The sequence below is a fragment of the Rhinatrema bivittatum genome, chromosome 1, assembly GCF_901001135.1.
Source record: "Rhinatrema bivittatum chromosome 1, aRhiBiv1.1, whole genome shotgun sequence".
In the NCBI taxonomy this organism is placed as follows: domain Eukaryota; kingdom Metazoa; phylum Chordata; class Amphibia; order Gymnophiona; family Rhinatrematidae; genus Rhinatrema; species Rhinatrema bivittatum.
The window spans coordinates 98,796,832-98,824,364 of NC_042615.1; the positions used below are offsets into that span (position 1 = coordinate 98,796,832).

General features: G+C 47.8%; 1 protein-coding gene across 2 annotated transcripts in view; it reads right to left on the reverse strand.

The window, feature by feature from the left end:
* Positions 1-27,533, reverse strand: part of SPATA4 (spermatogenesis associated 4) — a 275,379-nt gene that overhangs the window by 42,034 nt on the left and 205,812 nt on the right. The window contains exon 6 of one of the 2 annotated variants that reach the window (XM_029578517.1): positions 20,515-20,633. In XM_029578517.1, coding sequence (XP_029434377.1) covers positions 20,524-20,633 — 110 coding nt within the window. In that variant the 3' untranslated portion in view covers positions 20,515-20,523. Of the gene's footprint in view, positions 1-20,393; positions 20,634-27,533 lie in introns of those variants that run through there. The other variant, XM_029578431.1, reaches the window with a different exon arrangement.

Below are 27,533 nucleotides of genomic sequence, written 5' to 3' on the forward strand. Positions count from 1 at the left end.
TCAGGATGCCAGTCAAAAGTTTCTAGAAACTTTGACAGAAAGTTTTCCAGGATAGGGCTCCATCAGTGATGTCACCCATATGTGAGGACTAGCATCCTGCTTGTCCTGGGATAAAACAAAAAATCTTAACTACACCTAGGGACCTTCGTTTTCTGTTTTTATCAGTGTTTATAGTAAAGAAGAAAAACGGGAGTAAAATAAGTAGAAAATACTCTTTTTCCCACTGAATTTTCTCCTGCTTTTGTTAATTATAATAAACACTGATAACTTTCAAGGAAAAATAAAATAAAAACTGAAAACAAAGTTAGCTAACTACACCTCACAGTCCCTGCAGGTTAGTGCAATTCATGGGTTTTTTATATGTTTACATTTAGTGTGATAAGTTCTGGTATGGAACTTTGATTTCAATTCTAGAAGCTTTTAGCATGCTCTAAGGGACATCTGCAACTATAGTCCCCTCCCTGCCTCTCAGGCAGGTCCCTTTCTTCCACACAGCCTGTAAGACATGGTTCTATGTTCTCTCTCACAGCTACCACAGTGAAAATGTCCAGAACAGCAGAAGCTGTTTTTTTCTAGCAGTGCCTTACCTATTTCTTTTTCTCCTTTATGTTCCTTTTGATAGTTTTTTTATTACTTTGTGTTTTTTTATCCTTTTATTGCTTTCTCTCTGCTGGCCGCATGGTGCGTGGGCACTGGATTCAGTGGCAGCCTGGTAGGGAATCTTTTTTTCTTAATCTTGATAAATTATGCTACCCTACAGTTTATTAATTTCTTCTGTTTTTTCAGCCTTTGTCTGTTTTTGCCTTCATCAGTGTCATGCATGCCTCTAGCCTGGGGACTTGCCGAGAACCCATCCAGCAGCAATTCCATGAAGCTGGTATCAACAGAGGTCCAGATGGTGAAAGACTCCAGGACTGGAATGTTCCCATGGGAAAGAGAGCTCATCCTCCCCACATTCATGGGAACTAGTCTCCATGGGCCCATATTAAATTTCATCTCTGGTGCCCTGGACAACATAGCCTCCTTTCCTGCCAAGGGGCATTATTGCTGGGAAGAAGTAGGAGGCACCGGTCATCACACGCTGCTGGCAAAGGTCACCATCGAGCACCATCCAGTGCTACTGAGCACCTGGTGCCATTGGGTACCGCATTAATATAGATAAAGACTGTTGAATGTATGATGTAATCTATGACAATTATTCAAAACAACATCATATTATACCATCAGTATTTGCCGTAGCCTGTTGGTTAGCTAGATAATGAGACCTCATATATACTATGGCAGGGTACTGCCATAGTATATATGAGGTCTCATTATCTAGCTAACCAACAGGCTACGGCAAATACTGATGGTATAATATGATGTTGTTTTGAATAATTGGGTACCGCATGGCATTAACTGCTGTTGAGATTGGTGCAGTTGTATCTTGCACTGGGCAATGAGCATGGTCCACCTCCCTTGCAGAGCACCGCTGCGAGCACTAGCAGGATAATTACTGGCTCACACAGTGGTGTGGAGTTTTACTGTAGTCTGGGTATACACAATATTGCTGACACTGCATCTTTAAGTGCCACTTGCAGCAGGGTGAAGCACCACTGCGCTAATGTAAGTGGTGCTTCACCCTGCTGCAAGGTTGCAACCCTAATTGCAACCTTAGCAGTGACACAGACACTGCTAAGGTTGAGTGCTGATGTGCCATTGCCACTCAGTGCCCTTTTCTGGGCGTCCCTTGGAGGGAAGGGGGCATCACAGCTGCCCTCCAAGATTGCTAATGTGCCTGGATGTCTCTGATTCCTACAAGCATAGGGTATGCTCCTATTTACTCCTGGGCAGGCCTCCCAGATGGGGTGGATACCGGCACTGTGAAGTTGGGGATGAATGTCCTTGTTCCCACCTGCAGGGGGAGGAGTCAGGTCTCCATGTTCTCCCTCCTGGGGCAACTTGCCCTCCGGTACCCTCTTTCACTGGAAAGTTTCCAAAGCTTGAATTACATAGTCTGGGGTAAACAAATAAGCATGGGTGTAGCTTGCTTATTGCGGCGGTTTCTACCCCTAACTAATTAAGCTAGATATTTCACTTAGATGCAGCTCCATCACTGCTCTCTACATTAATGGTGGGGGTGGAAGGGAAATAGAACCAAAAGGTTACTAAGAGCCATGAGTAACAGATAAGTATGAGAGAAAAAAAAAGTGCAAAACTTGCTGGGCAGACTGGATGGACCATTTGCTCTTCTTCTGCCGTCATTTCTATGTTTCTATGTCTATGTTTCTATGTTTAAGTTCTTGATCTTGCGGGGTTATGTCTGTTGATGGCACAGCCTTTGCTTGACCAGAAATCAAAGCAGCTCCTTCTGGTCTCCTATATGGAGCTTAGGAGGGGAAGGAAGGGTTGGATAGACCCTTTTTGAGTCCGTAGTATATTACAGTTTGGCACCTGCTATTTGTGCTGTTGATAGTGGACTATGTTGGGGGGGGGGGGGGGCGCTCCCCCATATCTTATCCAGTCGACAGCTGGTTTTCACTCTGACATCGTAGATATGAACCCAGGATTGAGGAAATGTTACCTGGGTCCTGATAGTACCATTGTGCCACCTCCAGATATTCAGCTCCCATCACAAATGAGAGTCAAGGGGTCTGGTCACATAAATGCTGTTAACCTCTGTAAAGGTTGAGAATGTCATCCCATCCGGGATGTAAGTTTGTTATTTTAGGCTTGCTAATAGGAACCCTAGTGGATTTCCTCTCAATGCTTTCGTTTCTGCTCGAAGAAGATGTTTTCACTTTCCCTTCTCAGGCTGGCCTTGTATCTGGGTTCCTATTTTCTTCCTCAACCATTCTCCATACCCTGTGAGTCCCAGGGACCCATCTGGGGAGGTGTCCTTGCACTATCTCTTTGCGCCTCCACACAGCCTAGATGCTGCATTGTATTTGGGAAGCTGTCATGAGCTGCGTCTTCTTGCAGTGTGAACAACAGATTCTGTATGGTAGGAATCTGCTCCCCAGCAGCAGGTGGAGATTCCTCTTACACGAGGAAGGTACTTTGCATATTCTTGTTGGGCAGCACCTTACTGCTTCGCGTCCTCTCTGCCATTTCAGTGTCACACTTGCACCCTACAGTATTTTCTGTGGAGAGTAGCTAGTTCCATCCCCTCTGATTCAGCACCTCCAGAATTACTTTCAGCTGCAAAAGCCGCACAGTTTTTTAATCGAATACTGCTGTTGCCTAGCACGCTTTCTCCTAACCATGGTTGCATTCACCCTGAGTTTGGGATCTCGCATAAAAAGCTCCACACCCAAGGTGCAATTATTCAGGGATTTTTCCTCTCCTCTTTCAGGAACTAGAAAAGATGCAGAGGAAGGTGACAAAAATAATAAAGGGGATGGAACATCTCTCCTATGATAAGAGATACAGGCTAGGGAAAAGAGATGATTGAGAAGGGGACATGATAGTAGATTATAAAATCAAGGGTGGGGTGGAATGGGTAAATAAAGAATGGTTATATATCCTTTCAAATAATACTAAAACAAGGGGACACTCCATGAAACTAACAACCAGTAGCTTTAGAACAAACTATAAAATTTCTTTTTTTTTTTTTACTCGGCCCATTATCAAGCTGTGGAATCTGTTGCCAGAAGATGTAATCAAGACAACTAGCATAGCAGGGTTTAGAAGAGGCTTGTACAAGTTTCTGGAGGAAAAGTCTGTAACACATTAATAGCCAGATAGACATAAGAAAGCTATTGCTATCCCTGGGCGCGAGTAACTGGAATTAGATCTTTTCTCCTAGGACAAGTAGAATGGTAGTCCTCACATGTGAGTGACATCATCCAATGGAGCCCAGCACAGAAGTCTGCTTCTATCTGTGCATCCATGCAAGGTCCCCCTTCAGTCTCTTCTGTTCCTCGGGGCAGTAGCCTTGCGGTTGAGGAGCTCCAAATCCTCGAAAGTGTTTTCTGTCTTTTTGGGGGGGTTTTCTGCGTCTGGTCCCCCTTCGCATTTGGTTACTCCGTTTGGTAAGTACCCTTGGTTTTTGCCTTCATTATTTGCGGTCGATTCTCAACTCCCAAACTGTGGTGCCCATCGGTCATTGACTGCGTGCCAGCCTCTTTTTTCGATAGCGCCAGGTTTTCAATGGTATCCCCAGTGTCTAAGGGCCATGTCCATCACAAATCCATATGAAGTGTGTATCCTCTGACTGGGGGTCTCACATGATGTCCAGGGATGTTTGTGTGACCGATTGACCCCCAAAGAGCGTCGTGCGTGCCTGGATAAAATGGAGAAGCTCTTTGGCTCTCCAAAACCCTTCACTTTGGTATCCTCCACACCAAAGGACGGCGGGGAACCATTCCCCATCTCTTCCCATGCTGGTCCCGCTCTCCATTACCTCTAAGGACCGGGAGAGGGAGATCGATCCTCAGTGGTCTCTTCCCTCCCCCTAACCTTGGGGTCATTGTCTTCCTCGGCACCGGGGAAAGACCAGGCCAAGCTTCATAAATCCAGGAAGCATTGACACCAGTCACCGTCCCGCCATGGGTCCGGTTCTGGAGCAGCATCGTCAGTGGCTGAACCGCCATCAAAGCAGCACTGGCCACCGGAGGTCCCATCCTCCGGTGCCCCCGGTAGCCTGAGGCTTTCCCCACTGGCAACGGTGCTGGGTGCCATGCATCCTCATGAACCTTCCAAGCATGTGCTGGCAATGCCTTGTGCCCCTCCATCAATCCTTATTACCCAGGACTTTCAGGAGGAGTTGGACAGCAGGGTGCAATCAGCAGTACTCAAAGTACTACAGAGCATCGAGTTCCCAGCGCCACTGGCCCCCATTCTGGTGCCCGAGTCTCCGCCTTCAATGTTTGTGTCTCTGCTTGATCGTCTGGATGTCCTTCTTGGTGCCCTAGCAACCGGTGCACGAGAGGCCTCCAATGCCTCCTTGGCCACTGACGCCTTCCACCAGTGTGATCCTGATTCCAGGGTCCTCCGAAAAGGATGGGGCCTTGGGGACCAGGCGCCTATGCCCACGGTTCCCCAGGCCACCGCTGGTTCCTCCTGGCGTACCGCGGCTGATGCTCCCCTCGATGCCCTCGATCCTCCGAGTTCTCAGCCTTCCCCTCCAGAGGAACAGAGTCGATCTCTGCCCGAAGACTTGTCATTTGCCAGCTTTGAAAGGGCCATGGCAGAGGCCATCCCCTTCCAGCTCCTGTCAGAGGAGGATACCCATCACAAGTTGCTGGAGGTCCTCCAGTTCATCGATGCTCCAAAGGAGATTGTGGCGGTGCCAGTCCATGACATCTTTAAAGAGCTCCTCCTCTGTATGTGGGAACACCCGTTGTCGGTTTTCCCGGTAAACAGGAAGACTGATGCAACTTATTTGGTTCAACAGGCCATGGGCTTTGAACGGCGGCACCTACCCCACTAATCGGCAGTGGTGGAGTCCACTCTTAAACATGCCAGACACTCCCGGACACATGCTTTTACCCCGCTGGGGCGCGAACACAGGGAACTTGATGGCATAGGGAGGAAAATGTTCCAGGGGGCTATGCTGGTTGCCCATATTGCAGCCTACCAGCTATACATGACCCAATACAACCACAACCTGTGGAAGCAAGTCCAGGAGTTTGTGGAGGGCCTTCCCCCAGCAACAGCAGGAGTCCCTTGCAGCTATTGCCATGCTGGGGCTTGAGGTGGGTAGACCTAAGGTCGGGTCTACCCATGACATTTTTAGACTGCAGCCTGCCTAGCTGCTGGAGGCATTGGCATCAGATGGTTGGCTTAGCTCTGGGCTTCTGGGCTTTGACCAGAGGTTCAGGACAAGCTTGCCTACCTCCCCTGTACAAGAGAGAACCTGTTTGGGGGTTAGGTGAAAGAGGTCATGGCGTAGCTGAAAGATCAGCATGAGACTCTTCAGCAACTCTCCGTCAGCCCCTCTGAAGGCCCTTCCACCGCCAGAAGTCCTCCAGTCTGAGCTCTCGCAAGCCCTTCTACCGGCCGAGGAAGTACTTTCCTCCAGCTGCCCATGCTTGCACGCCTTGGTCAAGCCCTAGAGGTTGTGGCCGGCAGCAGTGAGTTCTGAGGGCCCAATCAGCCCCTCAACATGCCCCTTCCACCGGCTTTTGACTGGCGTCAAAGGGATACAAGCCAAACACCAGTTCCCCTGGCGGTCAATCCCCCAGTCTGTGGCAGGCTTCTTTGCTTCACCCGCTGTTGGGAAGCAATCACTTTGGACCGTTCGGTCTTCTCCATTGTCCACCAGGGCTAACACCTGAATGACAGCAGGCTCCCAGAGACCACTCCCCCATGTCCATCATGGGGTACGCCCGCCCATCAGGTCGTCCTTCAATAGGAACTTTCTGCCCTTCTAGTGGCAGATGCAGTAAAACCAGTCCCCTGCGAGCAGTGGGGCCATTGCTTCTACTTGAGATACTTCCTCATTCCAAAGAGGAACGGCGGCTTGCACCCCATCCTCGACCTCGGGGCATTAAACCGATTTCTCGTAAGGGAAAAATTCAAAATGGTCTCTCTGGGCATGCTGCTCCCATTCCTCCAAAGAAGAGACTGGCTCTGCTCTCTCAACTTAAAGGAGGCTTATGCCCATATTGCAATTGTCCCCAACCACAGGAAGTACCTCCGCTTTCTGGTGGGGACAGCACATTTTCAGTACAAAGTGCTACCCTTTGGGCTGACTTCAGCCCCACTCATCTTCATAAAATACTTGGCGGTGGTGGCTGCCTACCTTAGGCGTCACTCGGTCCACATCTTTCTGTACCTGGACGATTGGCTGATCTAGTGTGACGCCCACTCCAGGGCCCTGAATGCACAGGCCTTGACGGTTCAGACCTTACAGACATTGGGATTCATTATCAAATTCTCCAAGTCATATCTCAATCCGTCTCCACGGCTGGACTTTATCAGCACCAGGTTGGATACGGCAAAAGCAAAGGCTTTTCTGCCCAAGGATCGAGCAGTTGCCCTCTCCTCGCTGGCCACCCTCGTTCACACAGAAAGGGGGTGCCGGCCATTCTGCTACTCTGCCTGCTGGGCCATATGGCGGCCTCGGTCCACATGACTTCCTTGGCCCGACACCGCATGAGGGACCCTCAGTGGGCCTTGCGGTTCCAGTGGCGGCAGGCATTCCAGAATCTGGAGATGCCAGTGATGGTCACGGACCCTCTTCGCCTCTCCCTGACCTGGTGGGAGGCTCTGTCCAATCTGGAAACTGGGCTCCCTTTTCAGCCTGCGCCACCACAGATGCCTCACCCCAGGGGTTGGGGGCCCACCGGACTGCCTGCATACCCAGGCCGTCTGGTGGGCCTGGGTATGCAGGCCCACCGGACCTTAGCACTGCGGCCAAGGCCTGCTGCCAGATAAAACTTCCTGGAGCTGCAAGTGATCTGGTACATGTTGTGGGCCTTCCAGGACAGGCTGTCCTCCAAGGTCATCCTCATCAGAACGGACAACCAAGTGACGATGTGGTACATCAACAAGCAGGGCGGCACGGGCTCCTTCCCACTCTGCCAAGAAGCGATACAGGTCTGGGATCGGGCCCTTTCCAAAGGGATGTATCTGCGGGCCACCTACCTGCCGGATCCCCTGAACATGCTGGCGGACCGCCTCAGCTGGTCCTTTCAGCCACACAAGTGGTCCCTGAACCTGGCAGTGGCAGCTGACTTATTCTGTCGCTGGGGCACGCCGGACATGGACCTGTTCGCCTCTCCCCACAATCACAAGGTGAGCATGTTCTGCTCCCTAATTCCAGGGAAGGATCATCCGGCCTGCGACGTGTTCTCCCTTCACTGGAGACGAGGTTTCATGTACGCGTAGCCCCCTATCCCACTCCTCTCGAGGACTCTGACGAAACTGAAAGAGGACAGGGGACCATGATCCTGGTGGCACCCTCCTGGGCAAGGCAGGTGTGGTTTCCTCTGCTCCTGGACTTGTCAATGAGCACACCGGTTTCGCTGGGGACGGCTTCCAACCTCCTATCGCAGAACCAGGGCACCCTGCGCCACCTGAACCTCCGGGCCCTGGCCCTCATGGTGTGGATGTTGAGAGCATGATCCTCCAGCCCTTACAGCTCTCGGATGGTGTCTCCGGGGTCTTGATTGAATCCCGGAAACCTTCCACCCGGAAATCTTACAGCTTGAAGTGGAAGCATTTCTCCACCTGGTGAGGCGGCCACAGACTGGACCCTTCCTCCTGTTTGCTCACCCTGCCTGCTGGATTATCTTTGGCACCTGTCTGTGTCTGGCACCCACACCAGCTCGGTCCGAGTATACCTCAGCGCCTACCAGCAGGGTGTCGCCGGGGCACCCATTTCAGTCTAGCCACTGGTCAGGCGTTTCATGCGGGGCCTGGTTTAACTGAAGCCCCCACTTCACCCACTAGCAACCCCGTTGGATCTCAACATTGTCCTGGTGAAGCTGCGGTGAGATCCAGGCCCTGGTTACGTACACTCCCTACACGAAATTCTTTCATGATCGTGTGGTGCTGTGCACGCATCCAAAATTTCTTCCGAAGGTGGTGACTGCTTTTCACATCAACCAGTCAATTATCCTTCCCACGTTCTTCCCACGGCCTCACTCTCACCCGGGGGAACATGCTCTCCACACCCTAGACTGCAAGTGGGCACTCGCTTTCTACTTGGATCGTACAGCGAGCCATAGGCAGTCTATCCAGTTCTTTGCATCTTTTGACACCAATAGGCTGGGAGCAGCAGTGGGGAAGCAGACCCTATCCAACTGGCTAGCGGATTGCATTGCCTTGTGTTACGAGCAGGCAGGGCTCCAGCTGGCTGGCAGGGTGAAGACTCACTTTGTGTGGGCTATGGCAGCGTCAGTGGTCCATCTGCATATGGTCCCTGTTGCCGAAATCTGCAGGGCCACGATCTGGAGTTCTCACCACATATTCGCGACTCACTACTGTCTTGACAGGGATAGTTGCCAGGATAGCGCTTTTGACTAGTGTGTCCTCCGCAATCTATTTCAGTCCTGAACCCAACTGTTTTCATCGTGCTCTCTGTGAGACCAGACTGCCCCTGTTTTTCCCACAATGCCACTGTTGTGTTGTGCCCATTGGCAACTTGCTCGGCTACTGTGGGTCCCTCTGATCACATGAGGCAGGCTGGAGCTCTGTAATCACCCACATATGAGGACTACCATCCTGCTTGTCCTAGAAAAAAGGGCAGTTGCTTACCTGTAACGTGTTCTCCTAGGACAGCAGGATGTTAGTCCTCAGGAATCCTCCCCACCTCCCCATGACATTTGGTTCACCTTCGGTTTGTTATGTTATTTTTCTCGCTCTTATTTTTGCTATGTTACCAGACTGAAGGGGGAACTTGCGTGGATGTGCGGATAGCAGCAGGCTGGGCATCCTCAGTCTGCCAGTCAACGTTTCTAGAAACTTTGACAAACTTTTTCCATGTTGAGCTCCATCGGATGTCTCCCACATGTGAGGACTAGCATCCTGCTGTCCTAGGATGGGACAGCTTCATGGGATCTGCCAGATACTTGTGACCTCAATTGGCCACTGTCAGAGACAGGATCCTGGGTTTGATAGGCCTTGGGCTGACCCAGCATGACATTTCTTATGTTTTTAAATGCTTCTCCAACCAAGCCATAAGAGGACATGCTTCTGCTGAAAACTAAGAACATTTGGATCCCCCTGGTGGTTTACATATGCCTCTGTAATTACATTGTCTGATAAAACTCCAACTGCTAGTCCTTGGAGAATAAGTGCAAACTGAATGAGAGCCAGTCGTATTGCTCTATTGTTCAAGCAGTTGATGGACCGTTTCTTCCACCATCCAAGAGCTTTGTGCCACAAACCTTGACAATCAGCTCTCCAACCTAACAGGCTGGCATCCATTGCTACCATTATCGAAGATGGAGATTCAAGATCTACTCTCTTCTCCATCAATCCAAACTTATCCTTGTCTGTTCTGGGACTACGAGTCTCATTGAGTAGTTCTGTGTACAAGGATCCCACCTGGATAACAATGCCCTTGGTAAAGGCGTCATACTACCCAGGAGGGAAGGGTTAGGTCATCCGTCATAGTTGGTGATTCGATTATTAGGAATGTAGACAGCCGGGTGGCTGGTGGGCATGAGGATTACCTGGTAACATGCCTACTTGGTGCAAAGGTGGCAGACCTCATGCTTCACCTAGACAGGATTTTACACAGTGCTGGGGAGGAGCCGGCTGTCGTGGTACATGTGGGCACCAACTACGTAGGAAAATGTGGGAGGGAGGTTCTGGAAGCCAAATGTAGGCTCTTAGGTAGAAAGCTGAAGTCCAGAACCTCCAGGGTTGCATTCCCTGAAATACTCCCCATTCCACACGCAGGTCCCCAGAGGCAGACAGAGCTCTGGAGCCTCAATGAATGGAAGAGACAATGGTGCAAGGAAGAGGGATTCAGTTTTGTAAGGAACTGGGGAACTTTTTGGGGAAGGGGGAGTCTTTTCCAAAGGGATGGGCTCCACCTTAACCAGGGTGGAACCAGACTGCTGGCGCTAACCTTTAAAAAGGAGATAGAGCAGCTTTTAAACTAGAACAAAGGGGGAAGCCGACAGCAGCACATGGTTCGGAGGGAGGTATTTTCAAAGGATACTAATGATGCATTAGAATTAGGGCATCCCAACAGTGAGGTTCCAATAATAAGAAACGTTGTCCAAGTGCCTGTAATTAAAAATTCACCTGAGCTAAAAAAAATTCCAATTTATCCCTATCAATTTAAAAGCAGAATGAAAATACATACAAAAGCACACTTTGAAATGTTTGTATGCTAATGCCAGAAGTCTAAGAAGTAAGATGGGAGAATTAGAATGTATAACCGTGAATAATGACATAGACTTAATTGGCATCTCAGAGACATGGTGGAAGGAGGATTACCAATGGGACAGTGCTATACCGGGGTACAAATTAAATCGCAATGACAGAGAAGAGCATCTGGGAGATGGGATGGTGCTTTATGTCCGGGATGGCATAGAGTCCAACAGGATAAACATCCTGCATGAGACTAAATACACAATCGAATCTTTATGGGTAGAAATCTCTTGTGTGTTGGGGAAGAGTATAGTGATAGGAGTATATTCCCAGCCACCTGACCAAGATGGTGAGACAGACAGTGAAATGCTAAGAGAAATTAGGGATGCTAACCAAATTGGTAGTGCAGTAATAATGGGAGATTTCAATTACCACAATATTGACTGGGTAAATGTAACATCGGGACATGCTAGAGAGAGAAAGTTCCTGGATGGAATAAATGACAGTTTTATGGAATAATTGGTTCAGGAACCGATAAGAGAGGGAGCAATTTTAGATCTAATTCTTAGTGGAGCACAGGATTTGGTGAGAGAGGTAACGATGGTGGGGCCGCTTGGCAATAATGATCATAATATCAAATTTGAATTAATGACTGGAAGGGGGACAATAAGCAAATCCATGGCTCTAGTGCTAAACTTTCAAAAGGGAAAGTGGGGTGCTTCCCTGAAGGTGTACTAGAATAAATTCTTGTTTTCTTTGCCTTTTTACAAGGCGGATTCCATGACAATAGACTGGTGAGGTGTTGGACTAGTCCAAATCCTGGTGATTTCTGTACTCTATATTTAAGGTCTAACTTTCTTGCCATATGGCAAGGTCTAACTTTCTTGCCATAAAAGAATTAGATCTAAAATTGCTCCATAAAACTGTCAATTGTTCCATTGTGGCATTTCCCCACATTTTAATTTGCAACTGTTGCAGTATATTGTGATCTGGGATAGCTGCTGGTTCTGCTAGAGTGTCCAAAATTTGAAGGAGACCAAAGACTTCTGTCTTAGGAGCTTTATCTTTGCATACATTTGACAGAGGCCAGAATACAAATGTGAAGTCTAGAATGAAGGCTGGTGTGCATGGAACCTAAACTGGTGAATATGGAGAACCAGGACCAATGGGAAAACTTGAGAATTGTCGGCTTTCCAGAGCAGTAAGAGGGCACAAATGCTGTGGCCTTTTTCTCAAAATGGCTGCCTGGGGAGCTTGGCCTAGAAGTGAAATAGGGGAATATCAAATTAGAGAGGGCGCTGGCTCTACTGCCTTCTGAGGGAGGCAGGCCACAAGCTGTGATTGTCAAGTTTCATAATTATGGTGACAGAGAATGAATGCTAAACAATGTAAGACTGATGTGAGAAATGCATTATAAACAACATAGCCTTTTCTTTTGCCTGGACTTCTTGCAGGCACTGCAAAAAGTTAAAAAGATTCTGAGTCAAAGGGGCATTTCATATGCTATGCTGTACCTGGCATGCTTGAAAATTGTGGTGGATAATAAAGCCCACATTTTCAATGCGGTGGAGGAAATGCGTAGATTATTATGCAGCAAAGGAGAAGCAGCATCTGCCAGTTCCATATATCGGAGGACGAGCCACAATGAAAGATGAATACGTTAAAGGGCTTGAGGACTTGAGATCAGTGGTAAGATCTTGACAGAAGAATGCTGATGACTTTTTCATTCGGATTGGGGAAGCCCAAGACTCTGCTCTTGCCCAATTCCAGTTTTATGGACAGAGTTAGGAAAAGTCTTGTCTTTTTAATTATTATGGTAATTTATGTTTTACTTTTTTGTTTCTTGTTATTTTCTTTATCATGACCTATTCAGGAGGCCTTTTTCTACTTTTGATTCACAATCTTATTGCTTATCCTGCGATTTGGCAAGCCCTTTCTTGGGCTATTACTGTACTGTTGTTTGTGGGATGAAAAGTAGGCGCCCTTTTTTGCAGGATGCGGAATATCCTCCTGGTTTGGAAAAGTATTTTAGTTTTTATCCCAGGACAAGCAGGATGCTAGTCCTCACATATGGGTGACATCAGTAATGGAGCCCTATGTACGGAAAACTTCTGTAAAAGTTTCTATGAAACTTTTGACTGGCACCAGAGTGCCTACTGAGCATGCCCAGCATGCCATGATATTCCCTGCCACAGGGATCTCCCTTCAGGCTTCTTTTTTCCGCGAAGCAGTTAGCCTCGCGGTCTCTAGGAGTCCTGTGGAATTCTCCACAACTTTAACTTTGAGAAAAGTTAGAAAACTTCAAGCCGCAAAGGGTCTCCCCTTAGTTAACACCGATCGCGGTAAGTTTTCGATTCTCGCGGTTCCGTTCCGCTTTTTCAAAACATTTTTTGTCCTGAGTCATTGGCCGTCGACGGCTGTCCCGCCCCAAAATGGCTTCAGGCTTCAAAAAGTGTCCCAAATGCACCAGGAACATGTCCATTACGGACCCTCACCAGGACTGTGTCCTCTGTCTTGGTGAAGCCCATGATGTTAAAACTTGTCCCTTGTGTGCCACGATGACATCAAAGGGCCGTCGTCTCCGACTGGAAAAAATGGAGCAATTGTTTAAAATACAACTTGTTTCAGCTCCATCCACCTCAACTCAATCGTCTCCGGCTGGGTCGATTCGAAAAATCGTGTTCAAAAATCGTCTACCAGGTGAGTCGGGAGATGCTCCCTTTTCCTCCCCCTCACCATCGTCCAGGGCGTCGACATCGGGCAGTGAAAAAGCCCGCGAAAAAGAAAAGCATCGCCATCGGCACCGTAGGCCGCATACGGCTTCTGCGACCTCGATACCCGGCGAGCCATCGACAGAGGGCGGTACGCCTACTAAGAAACCTCGGCTCCAGGATCAGGCTTCAGAGCCATCGACTGGGCGATCCCCGCCAATTCCGGCGCAGGGAACCGTGCCTCCTCAGGGCCCTGAGGAGGTACCGGCATCGCCTTTACCGCCTCCCCCCATGGGTGCTCTGTTTTCACCATCCATGCGGGCGGAACTTGATGTGTATATACGTCAAGCGGTCAGAGATGCTTTCATCGAGGCGATGCCATGACCTCAGCCGTCTACGCCAGCGATGCCCTCGACACCGATCCCGATGACATCGCCGGTTCCAACACCGGTGCCCTCGATGCCGATTCCGCCAACATCATCACCGCAACCATCGATGCCGTCGATGCCGATACCGCCGGTTCCGGCGTATGTACCACCGATGCCGTTGATTTCCATTCGGCCACCGGCACCAATGCCACCATCGATGACAGGTCAGGAATCCTCCATTTTTCAACCATTAATGGATAAATTGGACTCCCTAATTCAAGCTTTTTCTACTTCACCTCAGGATTTCGATTCAGATCCACATCAAGAACCAGTGCCTGGTCCATCAGGAATTATTCCGCCTATCAGACCACATACACCAATGTCTGAGGTTCCCTTTAAACCAGAATCTCCACAGATGGATAGTCAAATGCAGGCAATGGTGAACGTCCTTGCAGAGGTATGTCACTGGTAGAAGATACTGGAGTTGGAGAATACTCAGTGACTTCGTTGAGCTGTATGAAAGGCTTCCTGGGGTGATAAACTGAAGATAACCACATGGGTTCCCCTGGATCCAAGGAAGTAAGGTTGGCACACCATGTGATCTCAAGGAAGACAAGGTCTCTTCAGGGAGACAAGGTCTCTTCAGGCATACTGGACCACTGGAAGATAGTAATGCAGTCCTTAGCTTGGCAGTGAGGCTGAACAGCAAAGCAGATGGCAAGGAATCAGGATATTCCAATCCGGATACTGGTGGCTTGGAATGCTGCATGAGGGACGCTAGAGGACTCATGATGGCGAGCTCTGGGGGCAAGATAGCACACGATGGTGATCCTGGGTAGGATCCATTTGCATGGAGCGAAAGCTGGATCAAATCATGGATACAAGGTGATTCGCTGAGATGAGGTCAAAAAGTGAAACGCAGGAAGATGACGTCTGCGATGAACTGACAAGTAATCCATAGCTGGAGTCACCCTTGCATATGTGGAGAGAAACTTCTGGTTGAAGCTGGCTCCATGGCAAGCACTCGGACAATGCAAGCAGGAGTGAAGTCAGAAGCAAGGAGACGAGGACAAGTCTAGGGTGCAGGTGCCTCCTGCTGGTCGTAAGAACCAAAGACCTGGTGTGAGATGTGGAATACACTTAAATGAAACGTACTCTCTGATGCTTGAGAACTCTGGTCGCTGAAGATACTGGATGCTAGATGTGGAAGCTGGGTGCAGGCGCCTCCTTCAGGTTGTATGAAACCCAGGGAGTTGGACCAGGATGAAATCGTAGTGGGAAGAATGGAGATGAATTCTGGAACAATGGCAGGCGCCTCCTGCTGGTCATGGAAGTTCCAGGACAAATTGAATTCTGAGATGGTCTGGATGCAGGCTGTTTGTGGGAACCAAACAGCTGTAGAGGAAAGACATGGAGCAAAAAATTGGTTAAGGCATAATATTAAATGACCAGGAAACTAGGAGCAAAATTCTGGGCAAAAATCAAATGATCAGAAGGGCCAGGAACTAAGATGAAAAAATTCTCTGGGCAAAAACAAGTTGAAGAAGATCCAGCAACTGAAGTAAAAATTTCCAGGCAAAAATCAAAAACAAACAAAATGTCCAAAAAACTGGAGCCCATCAGGCTCAACTCACCGAGTTCAGGGCCTTCGGATACTGTTACGAGTGCGGAGGCGCGGTCGTTTCTAGTACAGGTGTTGTGAGCCCTTGGGCCAAGGCATGACTCAGGGAGAAGCCCCAAGAGACACCGCGGGAGGTGAGCTGGTGTGAGCACGGGTAACATGGAGCAGGACAAGGCTGGAATGAAGACAAGGAGACGGAAGGTCTGACCCTCTACCGGACCTGCACGCCCCAGGATGACCGACAACGCAATGTTGATCAATGAACAGTCCTCCGACTGTTCCAAGCCCTTTTGGACCTGCCGCTGAGTAACGGCAATAAGTGGCAGGCCGAACAGAGGACAAGGGCAGATGGAGACCTTGGAACATGGAAGACTCTTGGACATAGACATAGGCGAGGACACTGTGGACGAAGACTCAGGCAAGGACACTGTAGACGAAGACTCAGGAACAAGCTACGGCAGCAAGAATATACAGAAGCAAGATCAAAGCATAGGATCAAAGTGCTGGGTCGAGACTGCGACGCAGTGTGCCCTACAAAGTCCACCCGCGGGACTGTTCATGGACCACACTGGGCTTGAAGCAGGCTCTAGGAGTGATAATGGAAGCTGATACTGGAACATGGCGAAGTACTGAAGAGGCCTGCACCGGGGCGCGCCCTACACAGTCCACCCACGGGACTGGTCACGGACCACACCGGTGCAGAGCAGGTTCAAACAGAGTCTTTGGCATGGACGGATGCAAATGCAAGGGGCTCCGAAGACTGGGACAAGATTCAAGCACAGGATTCAAAATACACGATTCTTTAGACAACTCGGAATTCGAAACTTCAGGAGACAAGCAGAAGTCTTCCAGAGGCTTGCACTGCGCAAGAGAAGATGGCCTTGTACCGTGAGGCGCCCTACACAGCCCGCCCGTGGGCTGGTCATGGACCATGATAACGGCACGCTGCGAAAGTGGACATCATGGAACCAAGGCATGGAGGCAGAGGCGATAGCAAAAGGCGTCAGGAAGGGCATCGGACATCAGGAGATATAAACGAAGGACATCAGGAACACAAAGACAACTGGAAGCATGGACGAAGGACATCAGGAACCTGAAGACATCTGGAGGCACGGACGAAGGGCATCAGGAACATGAAGACAACTGGAGGCACGGACGAAGGGCATCAGGAACATGAAGACGAAGCCATCAAAGCAGGAGAAGACCACGCAGGATCTGCACTGGTCATGAAGCACAGACAACTGTGGAACCTGATCCAAAGGCCAGGAGTGACAGAAGAGAGGTCCTTATATAGGGTTGAACCAGGAAATGAACACCAGCTGGAATCCGGTGGGAATAGGAGCACTTCCTGCTACTTGCCCTTTAAATACATTAAAGAGGCGCATGCCGGCGCCTAGAGGAGGTCCCTGGAGGAAGCAGGACCATGGACAGCGGTGTCTTCCTGCAGGCAGACACGAAGGAGTAAGCAGGCTTCAGGGCGGCCTCCAGGCCGCAAGCTGACATCGGGACAGCAGCGGCTTCCCCTGCCGCTCAAAGAATACCTCGGCGGCAGCTTCAGGCTGCAAAGGCAGGTCAGTTGCGGCTCTAGGGCGCAGAGAGATGCAGGTGGGCGTGGCCTCCAGGCCGCATGCGGATGGCGTTGGCAGCGGCCCACCACGGAGGCTCTCAGCGCAGGTACACCCTTGCTGAGCAGGGCAGAAAACTCCTGCGGCCTCTGGGCCGCGGGGGACGGCAGCAGCGGCAGACTGCCGCGAAGAAAAGCAGGTGGGTGGAGGGGGCTGCCCGCGGCTCCTCGCAGGTAGAACAGTAACAATCTTGAATATTATTTATGAACCCAACACTAAGAGATACATTATTGACAGATGGAATAGCGATCTTCAGTTGGGATTAGTTGAAAAAGATTGGCATGATATTTGGACATCAATTTTGGAGGGCTCTATAGTAAAAAGGTTTTGGTACAACATGATAAAGAACTGATTTTACAGAGGAGTATTTCTTAGATGCCTCAGTTGTGTCCTTTGAGAGTGTGCAACAATCCAGACTTGTTGAATCATACTTAACACCTGGTTTGTCATCTCCTGCATGTGGCACGATTGACCATCACTTCACAATGGAAGTCGTTTCCACTACTGGCCTTTTGGAAGAATTGTGTGGCAGAAATTGCAGTTATGGAACAAATTACCTTTAGGCTCTATGGAAATCTCACAGGCTATGGTAAAGTCTGGGGCCCTTATTGGATTTGGAAGGAGTGCTGTCAGTACAAGATAAACTGTGCTATTGGCTGTTATTCAGTATATTATGCTAAAATGTGTCCATTAGTTTGCCTATGCTCCATTTTCTTTGTTTTGATATTTGTTTGCATGAAAATGTTAAATAAAGAATTGGAAAAGGTCATTCAGAGAAGAGGCATGCTCTGGAAGGTCCAGTAGTGGGTCAGAGGGTAGTCCTGCGATACCTCTTCCAAACCCGAGAATGGGAAAACTAATCCTGGACCTCAGTGATGAGGTCCTTCAGTCGCATTGGAGGGAAAGTGTCCTGGTGGATAATCTCTGAACGAATGGCTGGACTCTGCTGCAAGTGAATGAGATGAAGAGGATCCTAGCAGGAGGTTTGATGATGTATTCACCTGAATTAGGAATACAGGGACTCCATCCTGCAAGAGTGCACTAGCAAAACTGGAAAGGACAGGATAGAAAGTACCTTCTTTCTCTTTAGCCAAACAGGTAAAAAAAACTGCTACTTGGTTGAGAGGCTGACTTGTCCTCTGATCTGGTGTGCACGATGGAACATCTTCTTTGGAAACTAGTATAGGCCCTTGCCCTTGAATGGGAGCTATTCAAAGTAAGAGGAGCCAGAGAACATATTAGATTTGGCATCTCTAAGCATAAGCCTCCTGCTAGCAATCTTGTTGGTGTATGAGTTCTAGTGATTGGAGGAGGTAGAGGTATTACATCTTCTGTGCCTGATATCGGGCAACCAGCATAAAACTGCATTGGTAATTTGACATGATAATGGTCTGGGACTTGAGGAATCATATGGTATGATGACAGCATCGAGGCTTTTAGCTTTGGTGCTGCCAAAGACTTATACTTCAAAAGGTGCTGAATGCTACGGTATTGTTGTGGGCCGCATGCTTCAATGGCACCGACTTACCATTCTTTGAGCAAGCGGCAATGCTGCCAGTGTGCTATACCTTGATGCACCATGCATCAATGCGCATGTGTTACTACACCATGCAAAGAAGTGGCATGCGTCGGTGGCACCGATGCATCGTGCCTGGAAGACTTATGTGTCGATGAAAGCTAATGCTTTTTTGATGCTGGTTGCTCCAGCAGCTCAGCAGAGAAATGCCACTTCTTCAATGCAGGACAATCAACACTACTCCACCCTTAGGGCCGGATTTTAAAAGGGTTACGTGCATAAGGTACGTGCGTAACCCTTCTAAAACGGCCCTGCGCGCGCCGAGCCTATATTGCATAGGCTTCCGACGCTCGCAAAGCCCCGGGATGCACGTAAGTCCCGGGGCTTTCTTGGGGTAGGCGTGTCGGGGGGCATGACGTGGTCGGTGCGTCATCCGGGGGCATGTCGGGGGGCGTGACGCGGTCAGTGTGTCATCCGGGGGTTGTGCCGAGGGCGTAGTTTCAGCCTGGGGGTGTTCCGGGGGTGTGGCCGCGGCCTCCGGACCAGCCCCCGGATCGGAACATGGCGTGCGACAGCCGGCATGGCGTGCGCAAAGTTACGCCTGCCTCTAGCAGGCGTAACTTGTGCGATAGAGGTGGGTGGGGGGGGTTAGATAGGGCCGGGGGTGGGTTAGGTAGGGGAAGGGAGGGGAAGGTGGGGGGAGGTGGAAGGAAAGTTCCCTCCGAGGCCGCTTCGATTTCGGAGCGGCCTCGGAGGAAACGGGCAGCGCGCGCAGGGCTCGGCGCGTGCAAGTTACACAAATGTGCACCCCCTTGTGTGCGCCGACCCCGGATTTTATAAGATACGCACGGCTATGCGCGTATCTTATAAAATCCAGCCTACTTTTGTTCGAGCTCGCTGTGTTTTACAATGTACCCCTTAGGTTTTAATCTGTCTTACTATTGGGGGGAAGTCACTGAGGAGCTCTTGTTCAACTGTTTTCCCCAAGAGACAGACAATGCTGCACTGCGGAAGAAGTACCAATTGCAACTTCTAAGAAACTTATGTAGTTCATCCATTTTATATGCGCTGGAGCATTAAATGTATGGGGACATCTGTCCACTATTGTAGTATAGTTTGTAATCATCTGTAATGGACATTACCATGCTGCAAATACCAGTTCTTAAATCCACCTACTATTGACTTCTTTTTGCCAGACATGAGAAGGCAGGGGTTTTTTTTGTTTTTTTTTAGTAGCACTGAAAAGTGCTTTGTGGGTATTGCTGAGGCAGTGAAACAACTAAGATGAAAAAACAAGATTTTGAATTGAAAACAAAGGGCCTCATTTACTAAGCATTTTTCCCCTGGTTACAGAATAGGAGAAAAGCCTTGGTAAATTAGGCCCAAAGACTGAAGAGAAAAATATACAAATAGACTAGGTGCATGTCTATGCTGTGCTCAGACAAAAAAAGATTGAGGAGGCCCTCGAGGCAACACCTACATGGGAATTCCTGGACATGCTCAATAGAGCTAAAAGCTCTACTAGATAGGAGAAATGAATCAGTCTGGTGCCGCTGGATGATGTCACCCATTTGTCATGGCTAATTCAGCCCTGCTTCTCGACAGAAAAAAGTATTTTAAATTACTTTATCCATAAAGTAATCCCCCTTCTACAATTTGTTACTTAGAACTGCAGTCTGTTCACAAATTATTAGTTCCCGTATTTGTGACAACTTATTTACTGGCACACATTAATTTAGCTCTTCCCTAGCAGAACAAAAACATTCATTAGTAAAAATGAAAAATACAATGAAATGCTATAGTCAGGTTTGACTATTTATTCATTAAAATCAAAGTTTTCACTTTATCATCATTGAATGTAATTGTCCTTGCAAGTTTCTCAGTTCCTCAAGGTCTCTTCCTTTCACTGTTCAATTACCATTGTAAGTCAACCTTCAGACACTGGATCAGTTGACATGTCACTTCTAGGAGCTTGTTTCACCTGAATTTCTTTAAAATGGACACTTTCTTTACTTGTGACTTCTGAAAGTGATGAGCCTGCAACACAAAACATAGACAGGAAATAGTAAACAAAACAACCATCGGGGTAACCTGCATGGTGCTGCAGATACTACCTTAAGAAGCTTGCTGGGAAGACCATTTGGTCCTTTTCTGCTGTCATTACCATGTTACTTTATGTTACTATAAGAACATAAGATTTGCCATACTGGATCAGACTGAGGGTCCATCAAGCCCAGTATCCTGTTTCCAACAGTGGCCAATCCAGGTCACAAGTACATGACAGGATAACCAAAGGTCAACAGATTTGATGCTGCTTGTCCCAGAGATAAGCAGTAGAATTCCCCAAGTCCACCTTAATAATGGTTTATGAACTCTTCTTCCAGGAACTTATCTAAAACTTTTTTAAACCCAGCTGCACTAACACTTCCACTGAATAATAACATTTGTATGTTAAGACTGTGTGTAATGATGTTCTTCTTGCTGCTATACTTTTGATGCTTAACTGATACACACCATTGGCTTACTATTTAATAATAAAAACCTAATGAAGCTCAAGTTATTTACTAGCAAGAATCCATAGTAGAGTAATTTCTGCACCAGTGCCGGAACAGAAACTAGGGTGTGGCACAATTCTTTTCAGATAAGTTTACCAGAGCTGAACAAAGGCTGTGAGTTTATTCTAATCAGTCTCTGTTAATGGCTTATTATGTTGAGAAGATCTCAGTTTGTGACTGACCAGGATGTCTTCTCTATACTCATGAAAGTTTAATACGGTAACGTAACGCAAGGTCCTATTTACTAAGCTGTGATATTTTATTGCAGGAGGGGCAAAATATTATGGGGAATAGTCCTGCGATATTTGGCCCCTCCCCAACAAAACTAAGTGGCAGAGTTGCGATAATATTTGTTATCATGGAAAAAATCCTCACTAAAAATATCACCACAAAAAGGTGAAAAAAACAATGGAAGACCCCCTCGCCACCATTGGCTTAGAAAGGCATGTGGCCCAAAAAGTGACACCCCCCCCCAAGAAACTGATGAAATTCCCCCCCAAGTGTTGTGGAAGATCCCTCTCCTTGTTGAGGTGGCCCCGTAAAAGAAAAAAGTAGCCAGAAAGTTCGTCTGATGATAACCTGCCCTGTACCCAAATTCCTCTTCTTTGAAAAAACAACCTTCTGGGAATGAAAACCTCCCAGGCATCCGAAAACCCCCGCCCACCCATATATGACAACTATTCCCTGGGGTCTAATGGCCCCCACCCTCCCCAATCTCCCCTTCCATTAAAGAAATACCTGGTGATCTAGGATGGAAGCCCCTCACCCAAGCCCACCCCTCATACCTTAAGTTGAAGTCCCTGGTGGTCCCTTGTGGCCAAGGGTGCCCCTTAGTCCCTAGGCCGGTCAATGCCATGGGGTAAAGGCCAATTGGCATCATTTTGAAATATGTCATTGACCGACCCAGAGCCTAGGGGCTCCCTGAAGCACAACGGGACCACCAGGGACATCAAGTTAAGGTATGGGGGCTCCAGAGGTGGTGGGCTAGGTGGGGGGTTCCACCCTAGATCACTAGGGATTTCTTTAATGGAAGGGAAGTCAGGGTGTGGGGGGCCATTAGACTCAGGGACTAATTGTAATTCATGGGTGGGGGGATGGGGGTTTTCAGATGACTGGGGAGGGTTCAATCCCAGTGTTTTTTGGGGGGGTTTTTCAAAGAGGAGTTTGGGTAGGAGGCTGGGTGTCACCGCACAAGCTTTCTGGCTACTTTTTTGTTCCCCAGAGACTAGTTGTTATTTATGGTGAGCCCAGAGGATCTTGAGGGGCAAATGGGATTTGGATGTCTAAGGGTAGGTTTCAACCTTAGAGGGAGTTCTTTCAAAGGAGAGAGATTTGGGTAGGGTGACCGGGCATCGCCGAGCAAGTCTTCTAACTATGTTTATTCTATTTTCATTTTATATAGGGCCATCTCAACAGGTGGCGGAAGGATGTGCAGGGGTGTCTCCCAAGTTTTTCACTTTGAGGGGAGTGATTATTCTTGGGCCGCATGGCCTTTTAAATAGCAACATCAGAGTATCGGGACAGGCATTCACTTCCCATTGCTCCGGGGAATAGTTAGCTACAGCTTTTCATTTGTAGCTTTTTGAAAATAATGTGGCTTATTTATTTATTTATAACTTTTCTATACCGAAGTTCAAATAACAGAGTTAATTATCACTCCGGTTTACATTGCAACCATAAAAAAACAGTGACAAAATTGTCTTACATAGAACAGGGGGAGAGAAAAACTTGGATACAGCTTAAGCATGGGGAGTAACGTGTCAAAACTGGTAAGAACTGATAAGAGTTGGCTTTTTGGGGTAACAAAGTATTCCGAGGGAGGGGGTAGGAATGAGGGATTGGAAGGGGGGTTGGAAGGGGGGGGGGGAGGGTAGCGGAGGGTTACCATAGATTTAATGAAACTAATATACATATATTAAATAGCTTAGGCAGCGGAAGAAAAAGTGCTTAGGCATCTGAGCTTAGGAAGAGAAGGTCCGTGGAGGATGAGGCAAGGACGAGTGTTATGGGAAGGCTTGTCTGAATAGTAGCGTCTTAAGTCTCTTCTTGAATGTAATTGGGCATTGTTCCAGCCTAAGGTCCGGTGGGAGCAGGTTCCAATGTTTGGGGCCTGCGGTGGAAAAGGCTCTTTTACTAAAGGAGATTTTGAATGTAGGTGTTCTAAGAGTCCCTCTTTGCGCTAATCTCAGAGGACGGGTTGAAGTATGAAGTTGCAGGGGGGGGTCGATAGGTCCAGCGGAGAGATGTTAAGAATGGCTTTGTGGGTGATTACTAAAAGCTTGTAGAGGATTCTGAATTTGACTGGGAGCCAATGGAGCTTCTTAAGGATCGGTGTTATGTGGTCCCTTTTGTTAGACTTTGGGGTAGATTTTCAAATACCGCGAATAGGCGTACTTTTGCTGGCGCATCAGGCGCAAGCAAAAGTACGCGGGATTTTAGCAGCTACGCGCGTAGCTGCTAAAATCCTGGATCGGCGCGCGCAAGGCTATCGATTTCGTATAGCCGGCGCGCGCCGAGCCGCGCAGCCTACCCCCGTTCCCTCCGAGGCCGCTCCGAAATCGGAGCGGCCTCAGAGGGAATCCTCTAACGCCCTCCCCTCACCTTCCCCTCCCTTCCTCTACCTAACCCACCCGCCCAGCCCTGTCTAAACCCCCCCCTTACCTTTGTTGGAGGATTTACGCCTCCCTCTGGGAGGCGTAAATCCCCGCGCGCCAGCAGGCCTCTTGCGCGCCGGGACGCGACCTGGGGGCGGGTACGGAGGGCGCGGCCACGCCCCCAGATCGCCCCGGGCCATAACCACGCCCCCGGAACGCTCCGGACACGCCCCAAAAACGCCGCACGGTTCGGGCCCGCCCCCGACACGCCCCCTCGCCAAACCCCGGGACTTACGCGCGCCGGTAGGCCTATGTAAAATAGGCTCACCGGCGCGCAGGGCCCTGCTCGCCTAAATCCGCCCGGATTTGGGCGGATTTAGGCGAGCAGGGCTCTTAAAATCCGCCCCTCATTGAGTATCGTTGCATTCTGAAGCAACTGGAGAGGTTTAATGGAGTTGTCTGGAAGGCCTTGAAGAAGAGCATTGCAGTAATCGATTTTTGAAAAAATGATCGCTTGTAAGACAGACCTGAAATCTTGAAAATGAAGGAGGGGTCTTAGTCTTTTTAATACTTGAAGTTTGAAGTAGCACTCCTTTATTGTGTTGTTAATGAAGCCTGTGAAGCTCAATTGAGTGTCCATGACTACCCCTAGGTTTCTGACTTTGGGAGAGATGGTTGGGAGTGTTGTAGGGGGTAGGTTGTTTAGAGAAAAGTTACCATCCTGTGTGGTTAAGAGGAATTCGGTCTTGTTTGTGTTGAGAATCAGGTTAAGATTTGAAAGGAGGTTATTAATGGAGCATAGATAGGTGTTCCAACGACGTAAAATACTGTCCAGAGAATCTATTATCGGTAGGAGGATTTGGACATCGTCTGCATACACGTAATGTGTTAATTTGAGCTCGGAGAGGAGTTTACAAAGCGGGATTAGATAGATGTTAAATAATGTTGGTGATAACGACGAGCCTTGAGGGACTCCAAGGGTGGAACTGAATGGAAAAGATTCTTTGCTGTTTATCTTGACTATGTAATATCTGTTCTGGAGGAAGGATTTAAACCAGTTTAAGGCTGTGTTTTTGATGCTGATGTCGGTTAATCTGTCAATGAGATAGTCGTGGTTAACTGTGTCGAATGCGGTGGTTAAGTCCAGAAGGATGAGCAGGCAGGGCTGTTTTTTTTCAAGGTTCAAGAGGATTTTGTCTGACAGTGATAACAGCAGAGATTCTGTGTTTCGGGATTTACGGAAACCAAGTTGTGCTGGGGAGAGGATGTTGTTGATTTCAAGGAATTCTGAGAGCTGTTTGTTGACTATTCTTTCGAGGATCTTCGCAATGATAGGGAGATTTGCAATGGGGCAAAAATTAGCTGGGTTGTCTGTGGAGAGGTTGGGTTTTTTTTAGTAGAGGTTTCAAGATGGCAAGTTTGAGAGGGTCAGGGACATGACCCTGGGATAAGGAGGCATTAATGATCTGGGCGAAGGGCTTAGCGAAGTTTTTGGCAGAAGCTATCAGTAGGTTGACTGGAATCGAGTCCAGTGGGTGAGCGGATGGCTTTAGTTTTTTTAATATGGATTCGATTTCTAAGGCTGATGTGGATTCAAAAATATCTAAGATGTCTGCCTGTGGAGGTATGACACCGGGTAGTTGTGTGTGGTTGGGGATGGGAGGCTGAGAGGTGGAGACCGTATATGGTTTGCTTGTAACATTGTTATCTATGCAGGAGGCAAGTAAGTTAGGTATTTTGTTCATGAAAAAAGTAGCCAACTCCGTGGCTTTGTAAGATGCTTTGTCATCTGGAATTTCTGATGTCGGCGGTTTGGTAAGGGATGATACCAAGGAGAAAAGGGCTTTAGGGTCAAAGATGAAATGGTGAATTATGGCTGAAATTATGGTGAAATATGAAATTATGGTGAAATATGAAAAGTATGGTGAAATATGGCTGGCTTAGGCCAGCCATATTATTTTATTTGCACAGGATTTCCTATGCATTAGCTGCTTTGCATGCATTTGCAAAATTTATGCATGTAAATCACATGCTAAGCAGCTCATTGTAATAGTGGCATCTTTCCGCCCAAAATAATGTGCCATATTGCTGCGATATGGGTATATTGCAAAAAACCCAGCATTTATCGCGCAATATACCCATATCGCAGCTTAATAAATGACCCTCTCAGTTAGTTGACAACAACCTGAAAACAAGTACTAGCTGTCTTCCTATATAAGAATTCTCTGGCATCAGCAACTGCAGAAACCATAGCAGTGTAAACATGGTGATACTTAAATGAAAATATGAAAACCATAGTATACCTTCTTTATACAAACTTCCATCTAACAAACTGCAATAGAATAATAATTAATCCAATCCAGAACTGTATTAACTGACTAATCCATTAATGCCTTGAATGCCTGTTGATGGCTGATAAAAATATAGTGGCTGTTGTCTTGTGTGTAATCAACACTATACTCCCTGTCTTTCTTATAACTATTTAAGTGATAGCAATCAGTGTATTTCCCCACCCTAGGATCTTAATGAAGAGAGATTCAGCTACAAAAGAGATATCGCATCAAGTTGGTCCAAAAGAAGCATATTAATGCATATACCCACCAGTCATATTCCTACAGCTGATTCAGAGCCCTGCTATTAAGGGCAAGTTTTCCTTTACATATACTATGCACATAAGGAAATAAGCAACCTTTGTCCCTTTGCTCAGAATGCTGATTGTGTCACTGTGATGCTTGTAGCCTTCACAAAACTACAACAAATATAAGGGCATAAGTAGCTGTTTGTTTATCTGACAGGTCTCCATCTAGCATCTATACCCTATATTTTACTACATACACCAATATCAAAATAATTTGAAGATACCCAGAAGCTCACTTGGCTTCAAAGATACAGTCCATCAGCTAGTCTTACATAAGATTTGCCATATTGGTCAGACCAAAGGTCCATCAAGCCCAGTATCCTGTTTCCAACAGTACCTGGCAGGATACCAAAGGGTAGACAGATTCCATGCTGCTTATCCCAAGGATAAGCAGTGGATTTCTGCAACTCCATCTTAATAATGGTGTATGGACTTTTCCTCCAGGAACTTGTCTAAACCTTTTTTAAATGCAATTACACTAATAGCTTTCACAACATCCTCTGGCAACAAATTCCACAGCTTAATTATCTGTTGAGAACAAAAATATTTTCTCTTAACTTAATTGTATGTCACTCTTTTTAAAAGAGTGAACAGCCTATAAGAAAATTATTCCTCACCTGCTAATTTTCGTTCCTGTAGTACCACGGATCAGTCCAGACCATGGGTTATGTCTCCCTTCCAGCAGATGGAGTCCGAGCAAAAACTGTAAGGAAAGCCCCTAATAGGTTGGAGCGATCTCTGCGGCCCTTCAGTATTATGAATAACAAAGCTATAAACAGCACACAGTATGGATCAAAACAAGTGGAAAACCATGAATACTTAACTTAGTGAACCCGGAACGAGAACATATAACTTTTAGAAACCAGTTGCAGAATAAGTTCTACATACGTACTTGTAGAAAGAACTTGTAAGAAGAACTGCCAGACAGATATAGAGAGAAGCAGGCGAGCCGATCCCAAAACCTTACCCCATAACAGACTTAGGGTGGGCGTCTGGACTGATCCATGGTACTACAGGAACGAAAATTAGCAGGTGAGGAATAATTTTCTTTTCCCTGTATGTATCCGGATTAGTCCAGACCATGGGATGTACCAAAGCTTCCCTACGTAGGGTGGGCCCCTGATAGCCCAGCTCGAATGACTTGAGCTCG